This window comes from Chaetodon auriga, chromosome 4, assembly GCF_051107435.1.
Source record: "Chaetodon auriga isolate fChaAug3 chromosome 4, fChaAug3.hap1, whole genome shotgun sequence".
NCBI classification, from domain to species: Eukaryota; Metazoa; Chordata; class Actinopteri; order Chaetodontiformes; family Chaetodontidae; genus Chaetodon; species Chaetodon auriga.
The window spans coordinates 16,798,524-16,816,664 of NC_135077.1; the positions used below are offsets into that span (position 1 = coordinate 16,798,524).

The 18,141-nt window shown below is 42.8% G+C and overlaps 1 protein-coding gene across 1 annotated transcript in view; it reads left to right on the top strand.

Moving 5' to 3' along the window:
• The window catches only part of LOC143320094 (uncharacterized), a 36,052-nt gene that overhangs the window by 12,519 nt on the left and 5,392 nt on the right, over positions 1 to 18,141 (top strand). The window contains exons 3-51 of the mRNA XM_076729522.1: positions 48 to 139; positions 594 to 715; positions 865 to 1,027; positions 2,081 to 2,203; positions 3,680 to 3,799; positions 3,888 to 4,013; positions 4,138 to 4,185; positions 4,803 to 4,844; positions 4,987 to 5,049; positions 5,138 to 5,212; positions 5,907 to 5,990; positions 6,120 to 6,176; positions 6,619 to 6,672; positions 6,776 to 6,829; positions 6,967 to 7,020; positions 7,112 to 7,165; positions 7,249 to 7,302; positions 7,396 to 7,440; positions 8,152 to 8,205; positions 9,056 to 9,100; positions 9,178 to 9,231; positions 9,313 to 9,357; positions 9,430 to 9,483; positions 9,617 to 9,661; positions 10,033 to 10,086; positions 10,469 to 10,513; positions 10,694 to 10,855; positions 10,990 to 11,043; positions 11,151 to 11,204; positions 11,292 to 11,336; positions 12,381 to 12,434; positions 12,575 to 12,619; positions 12,706 to 12,759; positions 14,032 to 14,085; positions 14,264 to 14,317; positions 14,422 to 14,529; positions 14,653 to 14,742; positions 14,848 to 14,901; positions 15,111 to 15,218; positions 15,398 to 15,505; positions 15,598 to 15,651; positions 15,755 to 15,808; positions 16,145 to 16,252; positions 16,365 to 16,418; positions 16,532 to 16,585; positions 16,679 to 16,732; positions 16,821 to 16,874; positions 17,034 to 17,141; positions 17,965 to 18,018. Coding sequence (XP_076585637.1) covers positions 48 to 139; positions 594 to 715; positions 865 to 1,027; positions 2,081 to 2,203; positions 3,680 to 3,799; positions 3,888 to 4,013; positions 4,138 to 4,185; positions 4,803 to 4,844; positions 4,987 to 5,049; positions 5,138 to 5,212; positions 5,907 to 5,990; positions 6,120 to 6,176; positions 6,619 to 6,672; positions 6,776 to 6,829; positions 6,967 to 7,020; positions 7,112 to 7,165; positions 7,249 to 7,302; positions 7,396 to 7,440; positions 8,152 to 8,205; positions 9,056 to 9,100; positions 9,178 to 9,231; positions 9,313 to 9,357; positions 9,430 to 9,483; positions 9,617 to 9,661; positions 10,033 to 10,086; positions 10,469 to 10,513; positions 10,694 to 10,855; positions 10,990 to 11,043; positions 11,151 to 11,204; positions 11,292 to 11,336; positions 12,381 to 12,434; positions 12,575 to 12,619; positions 12,706 to 12,759; positions 14,032 to 14,085; positions 14,264 to 14,317; positions 14,422 to 14,529; positions 14,653 to 14,742; positions 14,848 to 14,901; positions 15,111 to 15,218; positions 15,398 to 15,505; positions 15,598 to 15,651; positions 15,755 to 15,808; positions 16,145 to 16,252; positions 16,365 to 16,418; positions 16,532 to 16,585; positions 16,679 to 16,732; positions 16,821 to 16,874; positions 17,034 to 17,141; positions 17,965 to 18,018 — 3,464 coding nt within the window. The remainder of the gene's footprint in view (positions 1 to 47; positions 140 to 593; positions 716 to 864; positions 1,028 to 2,080; positions 2,204 to 3,679; positions 3,800 to 3,887; positions 4,014 to 4,137; positions 4,186 to 4,802; positions 4,845 to 4,986; positions 5,050 to 5,137; positions 5,213 to 5,906; positions 5,991 to 6,119; positions 6,177 to 6,618; positions 6,673 to 6,775; positions 6,830 to 6,966; positions 7,021 to 7,111; positions 7,166 to 7,248; positions 7,303 to 7,395; positions 7,441 to 8,151; positions 8,206 to 9,055; positions 9,101 to 9,177; positions 9,232 to 9,312; positions 9,358 to 9,429; positions 9,484 to 9,616; positions 9,662 to 10,032; positions 10,087 to 10,468; positions 10,514 to 10,693; positions 10,856 to 10,989; positions 11,044 to 11,150; positions 11,205 to 11,291; positions 11,337 to 12,380; positions 12,435 to 12,574; positions 12,620 to 12,705; positions 12,760 to 14,031; positions 14,086 to 14,263; positions 14,318 to 14,421; positions 14,530 to 14,652; positions 14,743 to 14,847; positions 14,902 to 15,110; positions 15,219 to 15,397; positions 15,506 to 15,597; positions 15,652 to 15,754; positions 15,809 to 16,144; positions 16,253 to 16,364; positions 16,419 to 16,531; positions 16,586 to 16,678; positions 16,733 to 16,820; positions 16,875 to 17,033; positions 17,142 to 17,964; positions 18,019 to 18,141) is intronic.

The window sequence follows — 18,141 nt, forward strand, 5'->3', positions numbered from 1 at the left end:
GTCATCAAGAGTCTCTGCCCTAATGTGTATGTGTACATTCTCTCCAGATTTGCCATTCCCAACGAATTTCTCAGTGATGACAACAGTTAAAGCTGTGAAAGGCTCACAGGTCTTCCTCCTCTCCCTGTACGACTCGCAGGTGAGCGTCAGACACTCTGCTTTCTGTCACTCGGCATGTTCTCTCTTTTGGCTTTATCCACCATAAATTAAGATGGCAAGTCAGATATCAGAGCAAAATTATCCACCACACTAACTATGCTAGACTGAATGAAAACAAAGCCCCTAACAAACGTGCACCCTGCAGGAGGCACCCCTATCAGCATCACAGGTTGCAGAATGTGTTTTGCCAATTTGCTGAATTTTGTAATAGATTTGCCAGAAACTGGTTAAAAATTGTAATTTTACAGACCACATTGAGAGCGTGCATTGATATTCCATTTATATGTGAATATTATGTACATACAGTATCCTTTTTGTACTGACCAACATACAGTATTTTCCAGATATAAAGAGTCTGAGTACACTAGCTGAACACCATTTCCATTATCATTCCGCCCCATCATCCCTCTTTCCTTCCATCCGGTGTATCTCAGGGCACACAGCAGCTTGGTGTGGAGGTCGGCCGTTCTCCTGTCTTCCTGTATGAGGACCATGAGGGTCAGCCACCTCCAGAACTTTACCCCACCTTTAGGAAGATCAACCTGGCTGATGGCAAGTGGGTAACTACACACACACACACACACACACACACACACACACACACACACACGGGCAACCATACACACACGTTTGTGTTTGCCTTGAATTGCCTTTCCTGGATTCTAAAATCATATTCAGACACAAAACGTCTTTCCTTTCTGCCAGGTGGCACAGAGTAGCCTACAGTGTGGAGGGCCAGTCGGTCACTCTCTACCTGGACTGTGTCAAACAGGACACCCTGGACCTGCTCAGGGGTTATGACCCCCACGTCAGCACTGAGGGGGTTACCGTGTTTGGAACACGACTGCTGGATGAAGACGTGTTTGAGGTACTGTGAGTGTGTGCATTCACTGTATGTGTGTGTCAGTGTGGATGTGCGCTATGTAAAAAAAAAGGCAAAAGATGAAGTGATCGGAGGTGAAACTGTCACATTGTTGCACATATTAAAGGGAGGGACCAACATCATCACCTCCACTTCAAAAACCTCAACCGAGTTAAGACTAAACTCATTTGACTCTTAGACAAAAAAAGAAACTTGGCAAAGAAAGAAAAGAATGCTCACCCACAGTAAGTTCCTTGTGTGTGGTAAGGAAATGTTTCTGCCTGTTACTGCCTGTTTGATTTGTATATCAAACGAATAAAAAGAAAGGCTCATCTCCACACACTGCCCTCCAGTGGCCGTGAGGATGTACTGCTCTTTTACCTTTGCTTCAAACCTTGAGTGCTTGAACTTTACGAAGCTGCAGAAGATTTAAATGTTTGCGAAAATCAAACTTATAACAAATAACTGGCCTTGTTGATGTGCCATAATATGAATATTTATTCGCATTCATCAGTAGTTATTGAAGAAAAAACAGTCCTGCTTAAGCTCACAGAATGCTGCTCCAAATCTGTTGCTGTGTAAAATCTTTTATGAGCTCTGTTTCTGTTGTGTCCTCAGCAGTCTGAGGTCATTTTGACAGATCTCAAGTCTGACCTTTGTTGTCGGTGCAATGTCAGGTGGTCCATCTGTTTAACTGAACAGCTTGCTGCCCATGTTTGGCTCGGACTCCCTTCCATGTGTGAGGATGTGTAAGGGAGGGAAAAAGAGCTTGTGTCTGTCTGTGGACTTCATGTGCTGGCGCCTCTTGAGAGTGAAGCTCTGGAGACAATTATGCAGCGATAAAAAGCAGCGATAAAAAGTGTTAAGCCACTTTGATCCCACTAAATGAAGACTTACAGTCAAAGATTAAAACATGGGAGTCAGATGTATATGACATGTCATTTGTGTAATCAATGATATATTGTACAGTGAGGACAAGTGATGTCACCTCATCTGATGACCATATGGTGTCACTAACATAGAGTCACAGATTCGGTTGTGTGTGTTATTGTGACACAGGGGGAAATCCAGCAGCTGCTGATCGTTGATGACCCCAGAGCAGCAGAGACGTACTGTCAGGACTACATCCCAGACTGTTACGCACCTTTGCCCTACAGCAGCATATTAACCGAGGCCGAGGAGGTAAGTCCCCTTCTGACAGCCAATCACAGAAGGCAGAGAGAGAGCTGAACCACCTGTCAGCTTGAACGAACAAGGAGCAGCGGGATCCTGATAAAGTCTTCTGGTCTAACTGGCCCATTCCACACATAACACACACTGTGAGGCATCTCAGGTGTTGAATGTTGTAAATCCAGACTGTCGTTTTAAAAGTAGAGGAGCCCCCAAGGTTTAATTTTTACAAGGAAAATTATGACTGATATTTATGGAAAGATTAGAAGGCAGATATGACAAAAAGATGAATGGTTTGATTATTTTCAGTCCTGTATTTACTCTAGAAAATCTTCTTGGTGAAGATCTCTGCAGGCTGTGAAGAAACATTTGCTGCATGTGGAGTTAGTCGGATATATAGCTCAACACTTGTGCTGCACATATTTGCATGTACAGATTGATAATAATAATAATAGAATAATAATAAAACAATTTTCAAAACAGTTACAAAGCACTGCACAGAACAAGATAAACAGTACACACAGTGTTGCTGCACAATAGGAGGAAAATCTGTGATGTGCAATAAGATTGTTCACGAATAAGAAAGCACTGGCAGATGTAAGTCCATGCATTTCAACAGAGGAAAATAAGTAGAAAATAGAAACTTTCCAGCTTCAGACACCTTCAAGGCCATTCAAGTATAGATTTCTGAGTTTATGAAGTGCACTTGAACGCACCATGAAGTCCCTGTTCCTGTGTGTGTCAAACTCACACACAGGCAGCATTACACAGTCAATATAAAAACAAAAACATAAAAATAGTACAACAGGTGTACACCAGGTGTACAGCAGTACACAACAAAGTTATAAATCCTAAAAATCCCCTCGTGTTCACTGAGCTCTTATCCTCTCTTTCTTACTTTACTTCTCTCTGTCTCTTTATCTCTTGCTCTTCGCAGTAAAACACACTACACAGGCTTTGTGATCCATTATACTTTGCCAGGTTCTTTGTGCCAGCGCTCCACACTCCTGGGAAAGGTTTCAAATCCTCTTCCGCTGCTGCTGTTTGATTTATCATCTGGCGTACAGCTCAAAACACTCCAGGATTCCTGGTTTATTGTGTTCAGTTATTTTATTGTAACACCACCAAAAAGGCAGTCGACAGGAAGAAGCCAACAGTAAACATGGAATTTGGACACCCTTGCGCATTCTGATAACAATCTTATGAACCCGTCATGCTTAAACAGGCTATCCTGAAGCAGCTGAAATAAAAGACTTAACTGCAGCCTTGCCATGTGTGGGCTGCGGCGTGTATTTCTTGGCTTTTTCATGATATCTTTCATGCAACAGAGCAATCAGCCAGACCGCTCGAGGAGGCGAATCTCAACAGGCGTCTTTTATGTCCTAAAAGTTACATTTCTGTTCACTCTATCATCCAGTTAAATGCTCTGTGTGTGTGTAAACAAAATGTGACATGTGCTAACATCAAGCGTCCTCTTATGCTCTTCAGGTGGAGAGAGCACCCAAGAAACATGTGGTCGAGGAGTATGAGGGCTTTGACTACAGTGACCTCTATGATGACATGTTTGTTTCCACGGTGACTGCGGGTCCTAATGTCACAGAGTACGAGGTGAGACTCAGCAGCATGAGCTTGGCTTTTGTTTCCTCTGTCTCGTTCTGTCCCTCTTTAATCGTTTGTGTTCATGCTTGTTGGACAGATCATAGAGTACGAAGACTATGACAACACCACAGACTATCATGTGAATGAGTATGAATATGTAGAAGAATATGATGACCGCTATGGACCAGTTGAGAGAGAAGGGGACTACACTGTTAACGCACAGGTGCCATCCGACTTATCAAATATGCATAAAGCAATTCTGTGTAGAGTAGAAACCGAACCGTCTGTGCTTCTTATTCATCTACATTAATGCTGTATGTGTGTCCATGTCCATCTCCTCTCATTAGGATATACCAGAGAAAGGACAGAAAGGAGAGCAAGGCTATTTGGGAGCGGTGAGGAGAACACACAGGCTTACAAACACGCATGATAGTGGTCCTCAAAACACTGATCAAAACGTGTCCACAGCATCTGTCTGTCTGTCTGTTCAGAAGCAGAAGAGAGGCATTTAACACCTGGTCAAATTTAGTATCATTTACTTACTATTCAGCCATCCATCTGCTATCTATGCTCGTCATTCTGTGGAGGGTGAGAGGGTTGACCTGATATTTCCTTATTTGGGAAAATAATTTAAGACTTGTGTTAAAACATGAGACCACAGGGTTGAATTAATGTATTAGAACATTGTGGGCAATGTTGTAAATCAATGATCTGCATGGCATTATTGGAATTTGAGATGAATTTTGCCTCAAAGTGAGCCAAGGTGACAGGTTTTCAGGGTTTTAATTTGCTGAAGAAGCTAACACTGACATTTCTGACTGGCTGTTTTATCCATAAAGAATTTTAATTTTCTAAGAAATGAACAGAAGGAATTTATCATCACATGCATTAAAATGCCACCAGTGCATTTCAAGATGAAAAGAAAATACCTCAACTCTTCCTCTGCACTCCACTGTAAAAGAATTACCCAAACACCTCAGAGAAGAAGTTAATTTCTGTTAAATTTCTGCAGGGAACGCAGATTATAGGACCACATGGGCCTCCAGGACCTGAGGTGAGTACATTTTGCTTTAAACCTTCCTTCAGTATTTCGGTAAAAACTGTTTTTCATGTGGGAAAGGCTCCAGTGACTTTCAGTATGGAAATGGAAGTTCATCAAACTCAGGTGGATTTTTGTGTTTTTTGTCTGTGTGCAGGGAGAGACAGGACCTCCTGGAGTCACAGGACCAGTAGGACCTCGAGGAGACCCCGGGGAGCTGGTGAGGCCCATCCTCTGCTTGCTGTGTGAGTGACAGAGTTCACCACATGTTAACACCTCTCCATGACTGTCCTTCTCTTCCTCCTCAGGGTCCTCCAGGGCGACCAGGCCTGAACGGAGCTGATGGGATACCAGGTCCCCCAGGAAACATTATGATCATACCGGTAACATGGAGACACTTCTGTGTGGCCTGTGGCCTTATAGCTGCAGTAATGTTGCCCAGGCAGTTCTTTGGTCCCATCAACCCTTAGCGGACAAATGAGAATGTTTGAAAGTCGAAACTGAGAAATTTTTGACATATTCAAATGAGACAAAGACAATATATTTAATGTTTGGCCTCATCAGCTTAACTGATTTTTGTGAATATCTGCTTATTCTGAATTTGATGCCAACAACATGTGTTAAACTAGTTGGGACAGGAGCAACTAAAGACTAGGAAAGATGTGGAATGCTCCAAAAACACCTGTTTGGAACTGTTAGCAAATGATTGCATTCTCTTTTTATTTATGTTTTGCACAGCATGTTGGGGTTGTACATGAATTTGCTTGACTTTGCAAGTAAGACTATCACCTGCCCCTCACTTAATTTTCCAAAACCCATTGAAGACATTCATTCTTAATTTACTGATCTCCTTAAGACCCCTCATTCCCTGTATAGAACCACCCACATGTTGTTTCTCTCTAGTTAGTAAGATGTTTGAATTTTACCCATCTGCACATTGTTTTGCAAGACTTTAATAGCAGTGCTACTTATTGACCACTGGGTGGGGTATTGAGTTTACCTTAAAAGCGTCTTGTGTACTTACTGTACGTGTGTGTGTGTGTGTGTGTGTGTGTGTGTGTGTGTGTGTGTGTGCAGTTCCAGTCAGGTGGTCATCCAAAGACAGGTACTGTGGTTTCTGCACAGGAGGCGCAGGCTCAGGCCATCCTGCAGCAGACCAAGGTGCACAAACTTATGAAACACTACCGTCACATCTTCAAAGCACACACACTCAAAGCTGACATAGTATTACTGCAGTTTGTGTGTCGCTGTCTGACTCCTTCTTCCTCCTTCCACCTCCTCCTCTTCTAGCTGGCTATGAAGGGACCTCCAGGGCCGCTCGGCCTCAGGGGAAGACCTGGACCACTGGTGAGTGAGATCACATCATAATGTTATTTTGGTGTTTGGTGTGTATACGCCTACTGCTACAGTCTTCAGTCAGTGCAGAGAAACAAAAACCAAGGCACCAGAGCGCACATGTCGGATGTTGTGAATCAGAATATCACTCGTTTTAACACACTTCTTTGCAGTGCTTCGTTAAACACAAGTCCTCCCTTATTACTCGAGGTTGCGAACGACCTGTCGCATTCACCTCCTGAACAGTGATTACATCCTGAAAATTGTAGCTTCAGGAGCTCCCCAAAGCCGACGGAGCACAGTGAAGTAGATGCCATGGCAATAGCTGCATGTTAAGTTACAGTTCATTAAGTACCTGAAGTGGAAAATATCCAGTAGATTCACACAGTACGAGACAATCGATCCTAGAACAGACTTGATTGGACAATTCAACCATCTAAACTGTTTTTCCCAGGGTGCACCAGGTCCCTCTGGGCTGAAGGGGACCAGGGGAGAGATAGGCCCACCGGTGAGTCAACTAGTTGTTATAGCAACACGTTCAGCACCTCAGTCCTTTGTATAACTTGTTTGAGAACCTGTCACCTGCTCTCTTTCCGCCTGTTTCTCTCCAGGGTCCTCCAGGACAGCCAGGTATGCCGGGTCAGAACGGACGACTTGGGAAACAGGTGGGAGTATTTACTGCAGTCTTTTCTCAATAAATATCATCTTCTGTAATTCTGCGATGAGTCAGTCAAAACATTGACATTATGTCAGTGAGGAATCTGCCATGTCTGACTGGCTTGTGTTTGTGTGTGTTTATTAGGGTCGATCGGGTGCAGATGGGGGCCGTGGTGCAATCGGAGAGCCTGGAACAAAGGTGAAGAAGAATTGATATCACAGTCACACTGTTCATGTACCGACTGCTCAGTCTTCTTAAAATATTCACTAATCCATCCCTTCTTTCTCAGGGGGATAGAGGCTTTGATGGCTTGCCTGGCCTCCCTGGAAACAAAGGACATAAAGTGAGTTATCTGGCTGAGTGAGTGAGTGGTGTTAAGAAGAGAGTTCATACTGAAGGCCAACTTCCATGTGTGTGTTTTCTCAGGGGGAAAGGGGTAAGCCAGGCCCTGTAGGTTCTTCTGGAGAGCCAGGAGAAAAGGTGAGAGGTCACTATGTGTGTCTGTGGATATACATGTTTAGACAAGTTTGTTTCTGTATGTACACGATGTATAAATGTTTGTGGTTTTTGCAGGGCTCTGAGGGGCCACAAGGGCCAAGAGGACAACCAGGTGATGCTGTAAGTGTCAACACACAATCAAAACACGGACTCCTTTAAATCCACTGCAGTTTCATTTACTGGGGCATTAGTCTAAAACACAATTACATATACGTTTAGTTGTGTCGAGTTGAGCAGAAAGTTGGCTGTGAGGTTACAGAGCAGCGAGCGGGAGATCAGGCGCAGTCCACAGTTCGTGAGGAGTTGGCTTTGCTTAGCATGAAGACTGCACACAGGGGGAACAGCTAGCCTGGCTCTGTCCAGAGGTAATTGAATTAATTCAGAGCTTCAGAGGTGCTGTAGGCAGTTTTTTTTCACTGGACAGAGTCAGGCTAGCTGTTTTTCCTGTTTCCAGTGTTTATCCTAAGTTAAACTAACTGGCTGCAGAGAAGACACAAAAATGTCTTCTCATGAGTCCAAAACACACTTTCATTTTTGTTTATGCCCCATTAATATATAAAAACTTATAATAGATACCCATCCACCGTATGTCTGTATATACTAATGTATAGAATACAATAGATTCCCTAGCCCCTTACCAGAACCCTGAAAAAGTCTTGCTCCAACCCTGTGAAGAAGTGAGGACTAGCCAGGACTTTCCAAAAGTGTCCTCATTCCTAAAATCTAAAATTCAAATTGGTCCTCACAGAGATAGAAGTATAAAGGCACACACTCTCAATTGCATGCAATTATATTTCATTATACTTTATCTAACTGTGATGTGTATTCCAGGGTTCCAGAGGTCTGAATGGCCCCAGAGGTCGCCCTGGTCCCCCAGGCCTGACTGTGAGTGTGAAATTTCCACTTTGTGTAACTGTCTGCACACACACATACACACACATTCACAGTCACAGACATTAATCTCTACCCTTGACAACAGTAAAAGACATTAGATACCAGTAATTACTATCCTGCTATCTCGCCTCTGTGTTTATCCATGCAGCTTAAATGAGGCTCTTTCTCACCACCAACATAAATCCAGCTGAAGTATCACCATCAGATGGTGCCATATGATAATGCCTGATCATGATGTTCCTTTGGTTCTCCATTTGTTAACACGATGTTATGAAATTCTTATCTCACCTGACAAAATGAATGTCTGCCAAGCACGACCTCATATCTCCAAACACCTCAAGCAGTATCTTTCTAGTTTATGTAACTTACAGTATGTTTGCACTTGTTGAAACACAGGTTATCACTTGTAACCATCAGATAACATACAGAAGAACTACTTTCCATTTTTTAAACATACATATTTATGGTTGGCGTTGATTAATTAAGCGTTAAACACGTTAAGCAAGGAGATGGTAGAGCCAAAACCACTGGGGTGGCTGATAAGTTTTAGTTTTATTAGTTGGCCCAAAAAGCTTATGTAACGAGCGTAGGGAAAAATTCAAAATGAAAGATAGGAAGAAGTGAACCGTCTTTTTATCTTTTCCTTAGCCAGACAGAAAAGAAAAGAAAAGAAAAGAAAAGAAAAGAAAAGAAAAGAAAAGAAAAGAAAAGAAAAGAAACCTCATAAAAGAGAGTTAATATATGCAGTGCACAGTTCATTTTCTCACATCCCATCATTTCCTATTAAAAAGCATTTGTGCTTTGTCCCTTCCATTAATTGTCTTCTTTCCTCTCCTCACAGGGTATCCGAGGTATTGACGGAGTTCAAGGTTCAAAGGGAAACATAGTGAGTATAATAAAGGTATTAGATCGTAGAGCCTGATAACAAATTCTTCCCATGACATCATTTCCTGTTTATAACAGGGACCCCCAGGAGATGTCGGTGCACCTGGACAGCAAGGAAACCCTGGAATCCTGGTGCGACCACTGAACAGAAATAACAAAACTAACCTGAGTGTATGAATGCACACAAATACTAATGCTCCGTCTCTCCTACAGGGTTTCCCTGGTCCTCAGGGGTTAGTAGGGCTGCCAGGAGAGAAGGTAAGAGACTTTTAGTTGGATCTCTCGCTTTGAGGTGAAGGAGTCATGATCTGACTCATCTTTGTCTCATAGGGACCTCAAGGCAAGAAAGGGATGCAGGGCTTACCTGGAAACGACGGCCCCCCTGTAAGTACTTACATGTTCGTGCTCATGTCTGAGGACTCTTAATGACATCATGCATTACGCAGTCCCTAATTCTAACATCAGCATCACAACTAATGTACATGCTCAACTTCAGATATTGTCCTTTTGTCGATAGGGTCACCCTGGAAGAGAAGGTACTCCTGGTGAAAAAGGAATGCCGGTGAGTCTGTTGGATGCATGTACCTGTGTTTGTGTTTGTGTACAGTGCATGCATGTTGTGTTGCTGTATTTCTTGCCAAGTGCTCCCAACTTCCCGTACATTAATCAAACATAATATAAAATGGTAATTAGAGGTTTTAGAGGTGTTGGTAGGCACATTTTGTTAGCTTTCGACAGAGCCTGTGCAGCTGGTTCCCTTTTTCCAGTCTTTGTGCTAAGCTAAGCTAACAAGCTGCAGGCTGTAGCATCATATTCAACGTAGAGATATGAGAGTGGAAGGAATCTTCTCCACTAATGTACAGCAAGAAAACGAATGAACACATTTCCCAAAATGTCAAACTGTTCGTTTCATGTGTGTGTGTTCATTTGTAGGGTCCTGTAGGAGTGCAGGGGCCTGTTGGATACCCTGGACAAAGAGGAGTAAAGGTAGGAAACGCAAAGAAGAATATTCCTGCTTTTGTGTAAAATCCTTGTTTTACTGATTCTCTGGCTTAAACATCACCCAATGAATTTCATGGTGTTCTATTGATTAAGGATTCAATAAAATAAAAGAATGGCATGTTTGTCCATCTGAAAATAAGGCTGTTTGTTGTTCCAGAAAAACGTCAACTTTTTTCCACGACAAAAGTTCATAATGTTCTCCAAGACATGGTTCTGACTGCCAACAGTCAGGATTAATGGCAAAGCATGCAATCACTTTGATATGCCTGCCACCTCGTGAAGATGTCACAAACAGCCAGTGATATTATATCATGTGTTTTCTGTTTTCTTGTTGACTTCCAGTTTGTTTTCTTTCCCTGTTTGACAGGGAGCAGATGGAATCAGAGGATTAAAGGGAAGCAAAGGTGAAAAGGTGAGAGAGACAGAAAGATTCTGTTTATATTCAGGATGTTTTGTTGCCTGGAAATATCACATTACCTCCACAGATCAACTACGGTGTGCATGTGGTTTTTCAACACCATCTGTGGTTTTATGTTGTCTGTTAAACTGGATTTTCTGCCTTACCATCTCCTCTAATTCATACTGTCTGCAGGGAGAGGATGGTTTCCCAGGGGCTAAAGGAGAGATGGGAGCGAAGGGGGACGTTGGAGACAACGGAGCTCCAGGTGGCCGAGGAGAAGATGGCCCTGAGGGGCCCAAAGGCCAAACGGGTCCTCAAGGAGAAGCTGGCCCTCTTGGTTCTTCTGGAGAGAAGGTACATAGCTAAGTTATTATGTAGAATGCTAATGAGAATCGCTAAAAAATAATCAATAACAATTATTAACTGAAAGTACACTATAAACTTGTTGTACACAGTGAGTTAAAAGTCACACTGTCTCTCTTTTTTAGGGAAAACTGGGAGTTCCTGGGCTGCCAGGATATCCAGGACGACAGGGTCCAAAGGTGAAACAAATAAAATAATCATTCATTAATTAAATTAATGTAAACACGTTTCAGATACAGTAGATGTGATTCATGCAAAGTGAACGTGTGTTCTTCCTCTTCCCCAGGGGTCAGATGGATTTCCTGGTGTACTGGGAGCTGGAGGAGAGAAGGGCAAGAAAGTGAGTGGAGGATTTAAAATAATGATGATATCATGTCAGGAAGTCAGACTTTCCCATTAATGTCCGGTCTTTTGTGGTATTACCCAGGGTCCTTCAGGGCAGCCAGGAAGTGCAGGCCAGAGAGGTCCAAATGTGAGTGCAGCGTCTCATTCTAGTTGTTATTTTATTGTATGTTAATTAAAATGACATAATGTTCAAATTCACAGTGCAGCAACAGACACTAATTTAGATCTGGTATGAACAGAACATGACTACACTTCTGCCTCACTACACCTACAAATCTAACTACTGTGAGAGGTACATTGAACCATCTACACTATAATCAATCATTTTATCATATTAATGAATCAGGTAAGATTGTGTAATGTGAAAGATGTTGCACACAGTGACAAATCCATGGATAATAATTACTTGACTCTGCAGTATCTGAGGTTTTTTTTTACATCCTTTTTGGCCCACACCTCCGCAGTAGTCGCCGTTCTCATAGCGTTGTTTTTGGCCGCAGCAAGGGAGGTGTTTTCAGGTGTTAAACCCACTGTAAACAACCGGCTGAGCAACAAACGGCAGACACAGAACAGTACAATACTTGCTTCTGAATTGCAGCGGAGTAGAAGTATAAAGTGGCATCAAGTGGAAATGCTCAAGTAAAGCAGAGATACCTTAAAATTCTACTCAAGTACAGTACTTGAGTAAATTTATTAAGCTACAGTTCACCACTGCTAGCCGGTGAATATAATGGAGCATTTAGCATCTTAAAAGGCAGATATTTCCCTCAGGAGGAGGTGGAGACCAAAAACAGAGCTAAAAGAATGATTATTGAACTTATATGTGGCCTGAAAGTGATAATATGTCAGAATTGGGTTCAAACATGATTCCACTTATACCCCAAATTGCCAAAAAATATCAGTTATTGCAGGTTTAAACCATTTGAACAAATTATATTTTTCTAAACTTCTCGCAGTGTACCTGAGATGTGTTGTTGATGTTAGCCTTCGTCATAGTTATGCGTTACAACGTAGCAGATCTCTGAGTCATCGCTGTGTTCACTGAACCAGTAACGTAAAAAGTTCATTGTACAGTGAGTCACTTCCTGCTGAACTGGACACTTCCTGTCTCAGGTCAGTAAAGTTCATGGCTGTCCTGGGTTTGCTCTCACTCATGTTCCTTCTGTCACAGGGTGCACGAGGTGCCAGAGGGGCAAAGGGGCCTACAGGGAAATCAGGAGAAAAGGTCAGCTGACTCTCCTCTCAACCAATTGTAACACACCATCAGTCACTGTTAATGGCTGAATTCGTTTCCTCTTTTAGCTGTGCTTCACCAGTTTCTATCCGTCACTGCCTCCATGTTCTTCCTCCCTCTTATTTTCGTAGGGTGCCTCAGGACATGATGGGCCCCCAGGATCTCCTGGAGAGAGGGTGAGAAAAATATTGTTGATATCAATTACCAATTCATTGATCAGTTAACTGATTGCCTGTTCTATTGGATGGTTATGTTTTTTTAGGGACCTCAAGGGCCACAAGGAAGGAATGGAGAGCCAGGGCCGAAAGGATCAAGTGTGAGTTGTGACACTTGAGCTCACTCATACATGGATAATCTCTCAGGAATGTAGATGTGCTTCTTTCCCATTCCTAAAAACGCTGCTGCATTGTGAGCTGTTTAGATTTTGATTGTCAAAGGTCAAAGGTCACTGTGACCCCACACAACACATTCTTGATCATAACTTAAGAATTCATACTCCAGATTTAAAACAAAATTTCAGACAAATGTCTCATATGATAAAATGGTGAAGTGATGACACTTTCTATCAAACGGGTCAAAGGTCAGCTTCACTGTGACATCATAATATTCTGCTCAAACACTTTTCTGGCCATTATTCAACACTATAACTCATGAACAGAAGGACAGATTGTGACCATATTTCACATTTGGTCAAATACTGAGTAATCTTGGGTGTCCACTTTGACATTGTGCTGATTTTATAGATCCTCTGTGCTGCCAGGTTGACGATATGTGCAAAGCATCCACGTTTTACAATTTGCAGCTTCTTTGCAGCAACATCCATATTTGAAGCATTGCAGTCACCACACGCTCATTGATTCTGCTGATATTGAGCTTCAGGTGATTGTTGCTGCACCATGTGATGACCCTCTTTATCAGTCCTCTGTACTCCTCTGGAAAAATAGCCTCTAAGTCAAGACAGCATGTTTCTCACTGGACAATATTCACTAGAATCATACATGTGAACATAGTGATAACATATATTTCACCAAAAAAACACATATTTTATTAAATTCCTTCACAGTCTTCACAACATATATTAACAGAGTCTGGACAGACATGAATGTAAACTGCAGCTTGACTGCTTGGTGGAGGCGAACAAGGCAGAGGCGGTAATTCTAGCTATTTTATATTGTGACTTGGTGGCAGTGGTATTTTGTTGTGGTGCCAATACAGTTTCATTTACATTACAGTTTCAGGTGTCGTACTTGGTCATTTCCTGATAAGAAATTCTTCTGACTGAGAATGCACTGGGAAGAAATCCGAGTCACATGCTGCTATGAATCACCCACAGTGGCCTGCAGGGGGTCATTCCTGCATTCATACTTGAATATTTGACAGCTCAATGAATAAAATGCTAGCAGGGTGAAATGTAGCAATGGTACCCGTGATTATTCAGGCCATTTTTTCCCCCCTCATCATTAACTTTACAGACATTACATGGACTTCGGACATCAGTTTTTATCCTGAGCTCCAATTTATTTCTCACCTTGCTCTTGGCATATATGTGTGTGTGTGGTTCTGTCTGTATGTATGTATGTGTGTGTAGGGTCCTGGTGGGAAGGATGGACTTCCAGGTCACCCAGGCCAAAGAGGAGAGCCGGTGAGTGAGGTCAAATTTCTTAGTCATAGGAGTTCATAACAGGTGATCAGCTCCTGCACTTTTTCTTTAAGAAATGGTCTTCATCACACTCACTCACTCACTCACACACACACACACACACACACACACACACACCCCAGAATATGTTTCCTACCCATCTTTTTTTTTGTGACTGCAGGGATTCCAAGGCAAGACAGGACCTCCAGGACCCATAGGTGTTGTGGGGCCACAGGTGAGCCCAGCAATGTGAATCAGTTCTGTTATGTAATATTTCTCCTTCCTTGTGCTTCATGTCTGAATTGGTGTAACTGACCCAATCACTTGTGTGTGTTTCAGGGCAAATCAGGTGAACCTGGTCCAACAGGGGACCGTGGTCACCCAGGGGCACCAGGTGTACCTGGAGAGCATGGTTTACCTGGGGCTGCTGGCAAGGAAGGTGGAAAGGTGGGTTCACAAAGTCACTTGCATATAAACAGTGATCATCATCATCATCATCATCATCATCACACAGTTGTCATTCGTGTTTTTATTATAAAATGTTTTAGTTTTTGTTCTTTTGGTTCCCAGGGCGATCCAGGTTTACCTGGGACATCTGGGAAGAATGGTCCTGCAGGACTGAAAGGGTTCAGAGGGAGCAGAGGGGCCCCTGGAATCATGGTAACACACACGAATACACATACACCACAGTCCCTGCAAATGATGTGATTCCTTAATCTTATGAATGATATAGGCGACAGTACAAATTACGTGTGATCTTTCCAGGGACCTCCTGGTCTAAAAGGAGGATCAGGACCTAATGGATCCCCAGGAGCCATCGTGAGTTCATTACATCTCTTTTGTTACTACACTTCATGTTCAGGAGACTATGATCAACCAATTTCCACTGAACAAGACATTATTTAAAATTTTTTGTGATGTCTAATAATTGAAACCAATATCACATTGATTCTAGCAGTTATATCAACCCATTGTCTCAGTACTTTTAATTAACTAGAAGTTCAAGGATCAACATGTTCTGTCTGTAGGGGCCGTCAGGTGAGAGAGGCCCCCCAGGAACAGCAGGGGCCATCGGACAGCCTGGCCGTGGCGGACCAATCGGAGGACCTGGACCAATGGGAGAGAAGGGCGAGCCTGTAATTGCATCTTATTCTTTTTTCCTTTCCCATTCAGTGGCTCTTGTATTAAGTCTTCCCTTTAGACTTCACTCACTTCATTGATGCTCTTTTAGAATCAAGTATCATCTTTTTTAATGTCAGTATTTGTTTATTTAGCTTTAAGGCAGAATAACATGTTGAATGTCTTTGTGTTTCAGGGAGAGAAGGGTCCGTTTGGACCAGCAGGTCAGGATGGAGATCAGGGACCTGTTGGGATGCCTGGGGCTACAGGCCCCGCAGGACCTCCAGGAGACGATGGGGATAAGGTAAACTGTGTGTGTCTGCAAGTCAGCAAGAGAGTGTATGTGTTTGTGCTGTGACCATAAAATCTGTTTTCTGTGTGTGTATGTGTCCACAGGGAGAGCAGGGAGTACCTGGGCAGAAAGGCAGCAAAGGAGATAAAGGGGAAGCAGTAAGTCTGGAGCTGAGGAACTACATCAACATGGACTGTGCTCTATAACAAGAGTAGATCTGATCGTGTCTGAATATCTCTCTCCTGCTCTCGCTCTCCACAGGGTCCCCCAGGCCCCACTGGCACTCAAGGGCTAGTTGGTCAGCCAGGACTTCCAGTGAGTCTGCTCTTCTCTTTGCATTTTCCTTATCTGTGCTCACTTCCTTGTAAACACTCACTGTCTGGCTTTCATTCTAACTCCAACGGGTTTGAAGGCTTAGGGCTGCTGGCTATCACTTCATTTTTACCCTTCAGACATAAGATTTGATATCAATTTTCTCATCTAACTCTTGGAAAGAAAGCTAATAAGCGCATTTCCCAAAACTATTGCTTCACATATTTTTTAACAATCCTGCCTTTCTGCCAGTTATATCAAATAAGAACTCTTCATAACACTTCATCATCATTTTTAAGTCAAAAACACACTCATTCCTCACTCTCCTGTGCGCTCCAGGGTTTAGATGGACTGGTGGGTCCCCGGGGCCAGCAGGGCATGTATGGTCCGAAAGGAGATGAAGGACTCCGTGGCTTCAAGGGCTCTCAAGGACCGATAGGATTACAGGTGAGATTTACAGCAGTCAGGGCGCAGATCATTGAAGCGATGTCTTCTGAATAGATAGAGTGAACTTGGAGCTCTTCACTTTAATCCTCTAATCCTCTGTGTGTTTTCCAAGGGCATGCCGGGCCTGCCAGGAGAGAAGGGTGAGAGTGGACATGTGGGACTGATGGTGAGCTTATGTCCTCTTTAAAGATCTGTGTCTTGTTTACATCACATTTTTCCTTCATTAAGGCAAATTTTTAAACTGATGTTATTTCTCCCACATTACACACCTGGTTTTAGGGCCCCCCTGGTCAACAAGGTCCCACTGGTCCTCAAGGACCTGTTGGGGGACAGGTAAGTCTCACAGTAATATTTATGCATGCTTGTTCACTTGAGCACTTGTTTGGAATTCTGAAGAAATACTGTGATGTCCTCTGTGTTGTGCAGGGTCCGCCTGGTCGACCCGGCATGATAGGACAGCCAGGTGTTGTTGGAGAGAAGGTAAAGAAACTGACAATAACACCTTTTGCATTCATAATGTTTGAAACAAACAAGTCCTTCTTACATTTCTTCCCTCTGTCTCTCTAAGGGGGAGGATGGTGAGGCAGGTGACCCTGGTTCAGTTGGCGTTTCAGGAAAGCTGGTGAGTTTGCTTTAGTGTGGGGGTTGGAGGGGGGGATGCACGTTTTGATCAAAGACGTCTTCAAACTTGCTCCCACCAGCTTCGGTTTTTAAGCTTCTCTTGCTCTTTTCCTCCACCACAGCCCTCTTAATCACTCACTCTGCTCTTTTTCTTCTTTAGGGAGAAAAAGGAGACCAGGGGGAGAAGGGAGATACGGGCCTTCCAGGGGCAGCTGGTCCTCCAGGAGCCAGGGGCCCCCCAGGGGATGACGGAGCCAAGGGCAACGCTGTGAGAAGCAATCTATCCAAAAACCACTCTTTAACACTGTACTGATGTATACTGCACAATTCATTCCTTCATAGCTGTTTTACTGTAAAAGAAAAATATTCCTCTGATAAACTGACTTGGTAACTCAGTTTGGTTTTCTACATAACAACATTTGGCTATGTCTTAATGCACCAGTGTTGAAGGAAATAACCCAGCTAACCAAGCTAAAACTTGCCAACTTAGCAGATCTCACTAACTCCCATCTCATCTTTGGACTAGTGAAGTTCATCCAATTTGGTGGTTAGATTATCTTTGAATTACAAATTTAAACATATTAAATTGTACATTGCTCTTTTGTATTGATTTTAATATAACTACAGTTCATGCAATAGTACATGGGCAGACAGACACCAAGAAAAACAAACAATCACTATAATTTATGGGCTCTAGATAACCAAAATGAAGTTTATTTTTCTTAAGCAAAGCTACAAAAATGGAAAAGAAAGCTTTGTTGGTAGATACAACAGCTTTGTTGGTAGATACTCCAATTTCCTCTTGAATTCCACGAACATTATCCAAGGTACTTCTAGGTATTTTATAAAGGCTCTGTGGCAATGAGTTTTTGAGTAAATTAATCAGCCTAAAAAAGGCATAAAAGGAAGGCAGTTCAACCTTTTTATCTGTCACAGTTTGTCTCAACTTTGCTGCGTCTGTGGTTACCGCTGCCTGCCTTTTGTGGGGCAGTACCAGATTAAAAACACATTTATAGCCTTCTATTCCATACTGCACAGCACAGTATAATGCCATACTAGCTCAAGGTCTCTCTCTCTCTCTCTCTCCTCAGGGTCCTATAGGTTTAACTGGGGACCTCGGACAGCAGGGAGAGGCTGGACCCAATGTGAGTGCCTGTTCTTTCTATTAATCTCCTTCTATTACTTCTTCTTCATCTCCATCTTTAATTGAAATTATGTTGGCAGTTATGGAAACGCCAGGCTGACAAAAAAAAGATCTTTTAAAAAGT